Source organism: Hyla sarda, chromosome 4 (genome assembly GCF_029499605.1).
Source record: "Hyla sarda isolate aHylSar1 chromosome 4, aHylSar1.hap1, whole genome shotgun sequence".
NCBI lineage: Eukaryota > Metazoa > Chordata > Amphibia > Anura > Hylidae > Hyla > Hyla sarda.
In genome coordinates, this window is record NC_079192.1 from 93,583,083 (window position 1) to 93,593,631 (window position 10,549).

General features: G+C 40.6%; 1 protein-coding gene across 4 annotated transcripts in view; it reads left to right on the forward strand.

The window, feature by feature from the left end:
- FRMD5 (FERM domain containing 5) overlaps positions 1–9,015 on the forward strand; it is a 195,928-nt gene extending 186,913 nt beyond the window's left edge. For all 4 annotated transcript variants that reach the window (XM_056571565.1, XM_056571567.1, XM_056571566.1 and 1 more), the window contains one exon: positions 1,411–9,015. In XM_056571565.1, the coding sequence (XP_056427540.1) occupies positions 1,411–1,958 (548 nt within the window). In that variant the 3' untranslated portion in view covers positions 1,959–9,015. The remainder of the gene's footprint in view (positions 1–1,410) is intronic.
- Positions 9,016–10,549: the final 1,534 nt, after the last annotated feature.

Consider the following 10,549-nt stretch of genomic DNA (forward strand, 5'->3'; position numbering starts at 1 on the left):
GAAAATTATGACTCTTTGACATCTGTGGCAGAGACAGCCAGAGCATGGAACAGCATTTATCTTGGTTGAAGTGACTGAAGCAGACAGCTCTGTACATTGTGTAGTGGTCATGTTGTGTTACTGCAGCACAGCTCCTATTGAAGTAAATGGAAATGGAGCTGCAGGAACCCAGCGCAACCACTACATAGTGTACAGAGCTGTCTGCTCCCAGATCGATTTACTATGTAAGCAAGCACCGCTTGCTCAACAGCTGGTCAGCAGGGTGTCAGACACCCATGATCAAATATTGATGGACTATCCTGTGAATATATGATATCAATGAAAAAAATTATACTCCCAGAAAACCCCTTTCCCTTGGAATTGGTTGCTATACACTAGGGCATTCTCAATGCATCCTTCATGACTGTATCATGCCATGCAAATTTAAAGGTTAGTATTAAAGATATATACATCAGTATGATAGTTATAATAGGTTCTTAGTGGTCATACACTGCAGTTTGGGAAACCCAGACTTTATAAAAAAAAGTGTGAAATAACAACTCTAGTACTGAACCCTTTTATAAATCCTCTCCATCTGGATATTAAGTGTGTGGATGAGGACATTAGTCTGGGAAATGGGACAGTGTAAGGAGCTGCCGTCTTCCATGTGGAGTGGTAAATGACAGCTGGGCACGTACTCTCCTGATTCTGCTCAGTAGTAAATATACTGGTTCCCAAAATAGCTTGCGGGAACCAGAAGCTTCACCTTGTATGTCAGAGCATAGAGAGAGAGGAGGTGGAGAGATACATTCTGGAGATGTGGAGAGGCAGAAGCCAACGGAGAAGAGAAGAAAAGTGGAAGGCTTATAGAAAGTGTCTTGAGAAAGAGGGGAAGGCAAGTGGGGAACAGTCAAAGTGGGTATTCAGGGTAGAAAGTGTGGGTAGAGGTATAGTTGTAAGTAAGTGCTGCGTGCATGAAATAGGAAGTAAGTGCAACCAGATATCAGAACTATTCCCCTTTCATCATGGTGAAGTGTCTTATCCGTATCAAAACCAAAGTGAATGTTCACCTGCGCATGATCAATCACTGTTACCGTGATGTGAAAATTCGAGTGCTTAGTCTGGGGCCTCGGCTTTTGGGTAGAGCTCTGGGGGCATTGCCCCTCTTTCCAGCTCTTATTGGAGCGATCCCTGTGTCTACTACACCACCTGCAACTGATAGAGAAATGGGAATAACAAGTGAAGGAGGAGTGGTCCCTACACCAAGTAGACAAGCTGCAATTGCGAGAGAAATTGGAATAACAGGTAAATTTCACAATACAGAGCATGGCTGTGTCCAAAAGCTACTGAGTATTTATATGCATGTCCATGTGTCTATTGTGCAGGTATACGTCACTTTCTATACTCTCCTAACTGTTGATGTTCCCACAGGTCTGGAATCTCTCCGGGACAGCACCCACTCTACTCCAATTCGTTATTCTGACAGCATTGATGCTTTATCTCCTTGCACATCTCGGGAGACTGTGATCAGCGATGAGGCATACACTCCTTGTTCCAGCATCCTTCCTACTCCTGTGTGTGAATCCAGCCTTGAGTTATCCTTTGGGCAGCAGGGGAATGGAGCAACCTGCACAACTCAGGATGAGGAGAGTGACCTAGTCGCACCCAGCATTCCTGACCTGGAGATACCACCACCAGCTTTACCTGGGCTAGAGCAAGCAAGTCCTAGGGAACCTGAACCTGAACAGGCAAATAAGTTTCTACAAAGTGTTCTGCGGCTGCTCGCAGTCACTCTGTGTCTTCTGTTGGCATTACTGTTGTTGCTGGTTATATTGGCAGAGTCCGATCTGGAGTTAGCATTTTTGAGGGACATTAGGTTGACACCTGAATTCCAGCAGTTCCATTATCAATACTTCTGCCCTTTGCGCCGATGGGTATCATGCAAACTACACCCTCTCATTCGCCTCATTGACTCTTGATGTTATGTGCTGTGGCCCTCATTGACTGTGAGAAGTGATGTCTTCCAGTGTCCTCCCCTTCTCGTCCCTGTCTTGTCTCACAAACCCTTCTTAGTACAAAGGTTGTCAAAATTACCCTTTGCTTTGGGTTGTACAGTGTGAATGGGTGTATGAAGATGAGAGAGGTGGAGGGTACCCAGAGACATTGCATGGGGGTTGTGTAGCCACTTTAAGCTCTGTAATGTCACACTCATGAATCCTATATATGGGTTCAGCAGGATTATGTTTCATCAAGCTCAGAAAACAGACTAGAGATTCTACATCTACATTCAAGCCTCCTGCGTCAACACACAGCCCATGCATAGGCAAGGATTGGACGCTTGATAGCAGATATATGGCAAGCTGTCAAACATGTATTGTTTACTTACAATATCCAACATGACCTGAGTGGCTCCTCTATAGATACAAGAGTCAAGAATAGGAACATTGGGAGATTTTCTAAGCAATACTTGCCAGAATTCTGGTTAAAATGTTTCCATAAAACTGGCAAACTAAATTTATGTTTTATACATAGCTAAGAGGCGTCTTAAAATGTGCCAGATATTAATGATGTGCGCCATTATCCTGGCACTAAAATTTGGTGTAAACTGAGCCAGGCAAGAGCTGCTGTAAGATAAATAGTCCATCTCCTAATCTCATATCCTAGGAAAGTAGATAACTAGATGACCAGTGGTGTCCTGACTGCTGGGACTCCCACCAATCAAGAAAATGGAAGTCAATTGTTTGCTGAGTGAATGGAGTTATAGCGTGCATGCTCAGCCACAACTCTTTTCACTGTCTACAGGACTTTATTGGTCAGCAGTGTATGGAAATCCCATTAAGAACGATGGCTGAGCACACATGCTGGGGGCTATTGACCTCCACTCTCATGATCTGTTGGGGCCCACCCCATTAAGGCTAGTGTAACAGTTGTTTATGGTCACTTTGGCTAGATGGCTTCATCACTGCTGTCAGATGCGCACATAAAAACCTTAAAGCAAAGTAACTCAAGTCAAGCAGGTAGCCAGAAATGTACTAGTTGACCACTGGTTCGGTATGGTTTATTTTTTCTTAGTACTGTTTCCTGATCACAGAGTATCAGCTTCCATTGTGTATACCCAGGTACATTCAGTTCTAGCAAAAGACTGATTTGGCATAAAAACTTTTGCCTTGTTAGTAGTAACTGTGTGGCAGCACATATTACAGATTTATTTACACCACATCTTACATATTCTTATGCTGTGCTGCTTCAGCTACGTTATTTAAATTATGGGTCCAATAAATGGTCACTAAATAGCATGCAGCTGTTACTGTTTCCACTACCCCATATGGAACATTCTCACTGCTGACCAGGCTTATTATATTAGTTTGCTATGACATCTAGAGGCTAAGTGTAGGTACTACACCCAAAACAATATTCCCTGCAGTTAAAGGGGTTATTCAGAATTTCTTCCAAAAATAGCATCACATCTGTCATCAGGTTGGGTATTGCAGCTTGGTTTCATTGAAGTGAATGGAGTCAAGTTGTAACACCACACGCCACCTGAACACAGGGGTGTTGCTGTTTGTGGAAGAAATTAGCTTTGTTTTTCCATTCTTAGATAACCCTTTTAAATTGTTGTACTGTACAGATTAACATTTTTTTATGTTACTAGTTCTGTAAGCTTATCTTCAAATGCATTATAAATAATGCCAGCCATTGACTTTATGGCTATATTATACGAGAATAATGAAAGCTGTTTGGCTGCCATTTGAACACTCTGGTTGGAAGCTTGCTTTAAAATGTATATGATGTCTTTTTGGGTTGATTCACACTTTATGGACTTGTTGCACTTAAAGCTATGATTTTTGCATTTGGGTGCAACTTTAGAAATATCTATGGACATTTATCAACGGCTTTAGTCAGGTTTTCTTTACTATAATTGTCGCAAAATTGTCGCAACTGCGACTACGCGATTTTTCATGCGACATTTTGACTGGAAAGCGAGAAAAGCAAGTTTTCCAAAAATTAACTACGTAGTAAAAAATTTAAAATGGACTACGGGTAGTCAGGTATTTATTAACTGCGACAGTCGCAACTGCGCAAAAAAAAGTCGCAACAGCGTTAAAAATTGACTAAATTTACTCCAGCTCAAACATGGAGCAGAAAAAGCTACTACCAAAGTAAAAAAGAAAAAAATTATCAACAGGCTGAAACCAGTTGATAAATAAGTCACACATAAGCAAAAAAAAAAGTAAGGAAAAAATTACTAAAAAAAAGAATACATAAGCAAACATTGATAAATGTCCCTCATCATGGCAAAACCTGTAAGATAACCATGACTCATGAATATACCCAAAAGGCTCAATTTACAATAGCATTAGGATACATTATTATGCTGTGGAAAGAATCCATAGCAGGACCCTGTAAAATCACCATATCCACGTATAGGTTTTGCCACAGATCTGACCCATTATAGTACAGAGTGTACAATATGCTGCAATTTATATGGGAAATTGGCAAAAGACAAGGCATGCCACAAATTTTATTAATTTAGAAACAGTCAATTGCCTTCAATTATTCTGTACATTTAGTGGAGATTTAAGACTATTCTGCAATGTGTGGACATGCCCTTATAAAGCTCTCCTTTTGTGGATGTTCACACATACTATCTATGCTGCACATTTTATGCTTTGTTTAGCTATTTATATTGATTTAGGGCATGTTCCCACGTACTGCTTCAGATTTTATGCTGTGTTGAGCTATTGATTTATGTTGATTTCCACGGCATAGAATTTGCAGCATAAAATCAGCAGCCTGTACTGTGTGCGTGAACTTGCCCTTAGGTTGGTATTGCACACTGTGAGGTTTTTATTTATTTATTTATTTTTTGGTTTTTTTTAAGTGCCAGTGCAGTTTTTGATTCACTTTTTTGAGCCAAAAGCAGAAGTGAATTCGGTATATGTCTTTAATTTATACTTCACATTTTTTTTTATACCCTTGGTGTTGGCTCTAAAAGCTAAATGAAAAACTGCCACAAAACGCTGTGTGTAAAACCAGCTTATGTTTTATCTCATCAGAAATAAGATATGAGATTCCCTCTTCTGGTAAAGAACCTGACCCTATAACAGGAACTGCCACTCACCTAAACATGACTTCCAGAAACCCAAAATTACAGTTAAATCATATACCATATAGTTCTGCACATTTCTACATTTTCGCACCACATTATCTAGTGTATTCTCATTGGTGGATGGATATATTGTAGCCAAGGCTGCTAACACAGTTTTTCCTTTATAGTCCTGGTAGGGTGACAATAAACCTTACATCACACAGAATCCTAGTAGATATAGCATCCTGTTTTATAGGTTGCAATATGGAGACTGACCAGAGCGGGGCTGCAGATGAATTTTCACATCATAGGTATGAGCTATATGATAATGTACAAGAAAGTGATAGTAAACTGTAGATGAGCGGAAAGTCCAAAGAGCGAAAGAGAAAGTGAAAGCTCCACTTTATTACAAGTTGTATTAAGTTGGTGAAAGGCTATGTATAGTGATGTCTGTGCATTAGTAGAAGGTGAGATCTGTTTAGCCAGTTGTTTGTATATATGGAGAAGATGAGAGCTCTGTGTCCTTATGTCTGTGTATTAGGAGGTGGGAGCTCTGTGTCCTGATGTCTGTGTATTAGGAGGTGATAGCTCTGTGTCCTGATGTCTGTGTTTTTTTTTTTAGAGGAGGTGAGAGTTCTGTGTCCTGATGTCTGTGTATTAGAAGGAGGTACGAGTTCTATGTCCTGAAGTCCTTGTATTTGGAGAAGATGTATTAGGAGAAGATGTATGTATATTAGGAGGAGCCGAGAGCTCTATGGGGGGAGATTTATCAAAATCTGTGTAGAGGAAGAGAGGTGCAGTTGCCCATATAAACCAATCGGATCGCTTCTTTCACTTTTCAGAGGCCTCTTTAACCCCTTAACGACGCAGGACGTATATTTACGTCCTGCGCCGGCTCACATTGAGTCGGTCCCGGCGCTCATCAACGGCCGGGACCCGCGGCTAATACCACACATCGCTGATCGCGGCAATGTGTGGTATTAACCCTTTAGAAGCGGCAGTAAAAGCTGACCGCCGCTACGAAAGTGAAAGTATCCCGGCTAGTCAGTCGGGCGGTTCGGGACCGCCGTGGCGTCCCGAACAGCTTACAGGACACCGGGAGGGCCCTTACCTGCCTCCTCGGTGTCCGATCGACGAATGACTGCTCCGTGCCTGAGATCCAGGCAGGAGCAGTCAAGCGCCGATAATACTGATCACAGGCGTGTTAATACACGCCAGTGATCAGCATAGGGAGATCAGTGTGTGCAGTGTTATAGGTCCTTATGGGACCTATAACACTGCAAAAAAAAAGTTTAAAAAAAGTGTTAATAAAGGTCATTTAACCCCTTCCCTAATAAAAGTTTCCCATAAAAAAAAATAAAACAGTGTAAATAAAATAAAAAATAAACATATGTGGTATCGCCGCGTGTGTAAATGTCTGAACTATAAAAATATATCATTAATTAAACCGCACGGTCAATGGCGTACGCGCAAAAAAATTCCAAAGTCCAAAAAAAGCATATTTTGGTCACTTTTTTTATACCATTAAAAAATGAATAAAAAGTGATCAAAAAGTCCGATCAAAACAAAAATTGTACCGTTAAAACTTCAGATCACGACGCAAAAAATCAGCCCTCATACCGCCCTGTACATGGAAAAATAAAAAAGTTATAGGGGTCAGAAGATTACATTTTTAAACGTATAAATTTTACTGCATGTAGTTATGATTTTTTCCAGAAGTACGACAATATCCAACCTATATAAGTAGGGTATCATTTTAACCGTATGGACCTACAGAATAATGATAAGGTGTCATTTTTACCGAAATATGCACTGCGTAGAAACGGAAGCCCCCAAAATTTACAAAATGGCATTTTTTCTTCGATTTAGTCGCACAATGATTTTTTTTTCCCTTTCACCGTGAATTTTTGGGTAAAATGACTAATGTCACTGGAAAGTAGAATTGGTGACACAAAAAATAAGACATAATATGGATTTTTAGGTGGAAAATTGAGAGGGTTATGATTTTTAAAAGGTAAGGAGGAAAAAACGAAAGTGCAAAAACGGAAACACCCTGAGTCCTTAAGGGGTTAAAAATTAAAGAAGCAATCTGATTGGTTGCTATGGGCAACTGCACTACTCTTCCTCTACACAGGTTTTGATAAATCTCCCTCTATGTCCTGATGTCTGTGTTTTAGGAGCAGATAAGAGTTGTCTTGGTATCAGTGGATGAGGATAATGGGAGAGCTCTATGTTTTGATGTCAGTGTATGAGGATAATTGGAGAGCTCTATGTCCTGATGTCTGTGTATTAGGAGGAGATACGAGCTGTCTTGGTGTCAGTGTATGAGGATAATGGGAGAGCTCTATGTCTTGGTGTCAGTGTATAAGGATAATGGGAGAGCTCTATGTCTTGATGTCAGTGTATGAGGATAATGGGAGAGCTCTATGTCTTGATGTCAGTGTATGAGGATTAGGGGAAAGCTCTATGTCTTGATGTCAGTGTATGAGGATTAGGTGAGAGCTCTATGTCTTGATGTCAGTGTATGAGGATTAGGGGAAAGCTCTATGTCTTGATGTCAGTGTATGAGGATTAGGTGAGAGCTCTATGTCTTGATGTCAGTGTATGAGGATTAGGTGAGAGCTCTATGTCTTGATGTCAGTGTATGAGGATTAGAGGAGAGCTCTATGTCTTGATGTCAGTGAATGAGGATTAGGGGAGAGCTCTATGTCTTGGTCAATGTGTATGTTCTTCATTAAAGAAGGTAAATAGCTGTATGCACCTGGTGAATGATGGCTGCATATCAGAGTATATTCTGTGTCTGTCCCTGCCATGTGTTCTGACATTACTGATTCTGGTCCTAAGGAATGTCCCAATGTGCTGCATTAGAACTGGGATTCCAAGGACTAGAAATATTCTGATGTGTCATGTACAGTGGTCATATCTATGGCCAGGCTGGAGAACTATTGTGTATAGATGAACATTAACCCATTTAGTGTCCGTGCACACACCCAGGGTCTGTCCATACTGGAATGACTGCTGTATTGTTTTTCCCCACACCCCTAGTTGTCATGTTGTGCTTTGTAGCTAAAAGTCTTCATTAATGGACCTTCTACCCATTCCCCGCAGAAGTGGGGAATCTATCTGCCTCCAAACATATTATTGTACCTTACTTTTGTATCGCAGAGACTGTTTCAAGGTTATATTTTAAGAAAATAGTATTATTTTGTTATCAAAATTACCTTTACTTTTTTTAATTGCTTTTTAGAGTTTGTTTTGTTGGAGTGCTATGTGTAAAAATAAAAAAGGAAAAGCAGAATTGTAGTGAGTTATAGTCACAGAGCAACTTTACAGAAAACAAAAAGCCCAGCAAGCCCGGAAACTAAAGAACTTCAAAATGCACAAGGCAAGAGAAGACCCATGGGATGGGTTATTATGGTTAATACTGCCTTCACAATGATACTCATACAGCATAGTTCCTGCATTCTAGCAGTTTGGAGATTTTTATCCGCTATACTGATGATTCCCCCATCACTTCACAGGTGCCAGCTGGTCAATACAGTCAACTGCTAAGCTCTGTCCCATGTTTATTTATTTCATGATTTTCGAACCATGTTATCACTGGTGAGCTATATGGTGGTAATTATTGGAAACATTTATGACTGGGGAGAAGACAGCTTATCCACTATGCTCATAATAGGTGTTAAGTGTATGATTGCAGGGGGTACAACCATGGAAGCATATAGGAGATCCCAGGGGGTTCGCAGCAGTCGTACCCCCTATAATCAGACACTTTTAGGGAATAAGTTGGGTTCCCCGGAATACGAGTTAATGGGGTACTCCGGTGGAAGACTTTTTTTGCCAGAAAGTTAAACAGATTTGTAAATTAATTACTTCTATTTAAAAATCTTAATCCTTCCAGTACTTATTAGCAGCTGTATGCTACAGAGGAAATTCTTTTCTTTTTAAATTTCTTTTTTATCTTGTCCACAGTGGTCTCTGCTGACATCACTGTCCAGAGCAGCATAGATTTGCTATGGGGATTTTCCCATGCTTTGGACAGTTCCTGATATGGGCATCAGGTGTCAGCAGAGAGCACTGTGGACAAGACAAAAAAGAAATTCAAAAAGAAAAGAATTTCCTCTGTAGCATACAGTTGCTCATAAGTACTGGAAGGACAAATAATATTAATAGAAGTAATTTACAAATCTGTTTTACTTTCTGGCACCAGTTGATTTAAAAAAAAAAAAATGTTTTCCACTGGAGTACCCCTTAAAGACACCTGAAAATGTGAATGCATTCTAAAGGTCACAATGAAAAAGCATAGCTGGAGTGTTAAATAACGAGCCTCCTACTAATGATTTTGGACTGATAGGGGGAGATTTATCAAATCCTGTGTAGAGAAAATGTTGACCAATTGTCCATAGCAACCAATCAGATTGCTTCTTTTATTTTTCAGAAGCAATCTGATTGGTTGCTATGGGCTACTAATCAACTTTTCCTCTACACAGGTTTTGATAGATCTTCCCCATAGTGTCCAGGCTTATTGCCATAACCGGAATTTTTTAAGACAGACGCAATGTAAGATACTATCCTGAGCCAGTTCTTTAACAGCTGGCATCTTTGCATGTTTAACACAGTAAAGAATGCTGGTGCCTACAGAGCTCCTGCCATCCACACTGATGTGGCTAATCTTAGACTAGACTATGCAAAAACGAATCAGAACGGCAGAGTCATTTTACCATTGTAAAGGTTCATTTGTGTCTTCATGTACCACAAAAAAAATGTGGTGAAGTCAAGAGTGCATTTTGATTTGGAATTGTTCCCTAGGCTAGGGTTACAAGGTGATTTCTGGTCACAGAAATGCACTGCTGTGATTACACAGTTTTGGGACTCATGCAAGTGAATGTGGCCAACTCGAAAAATGCATCCAAGGCCACTTGTGGGTTGCACTGTGAGCCCATGTACTTGCAGTAGTATATGACTTGCAGCGCAACACAGGGTTTTTTGGTTGTGCAACCAGAAATGTATTCCCAGGCTTAATTAGAATCTTGCACCAGGACAAGCACCTATTGTAGGATTTTATTATAGTGCTAAACTAAACTTGGTGACCAAGACACCGGAAAAAGGTTTTACCTGATCAGCCAGCCCCACACCAAATTAAATCAGGATACGCTGTTTTCAGCTCTAAGGGTAGAGTCATACATCTCTGTCACAGGTATCCATTGGCATCCTTACAAGAATGGGATGCTGGCAAAAACTGTGGCAGAGCAGCGAGTGCCATTCATTGCAGTGACTCAGTTCAGGCCGTATACTCTATTTTAAGTGGACACAAGTGTGGTTTGGTGCATTGTTCAGTTTGCTTAACTTGGCACTTACGGCCTAAACAATAAAATGAATGGCATCTGCTGCTCTCTACCATAGTTTACATCGGCACCCCGTTCTCAGCAGGATGCCAGCGGATACCTGTGACAGAGAGTAAACACAGTATGAACCTAGTCA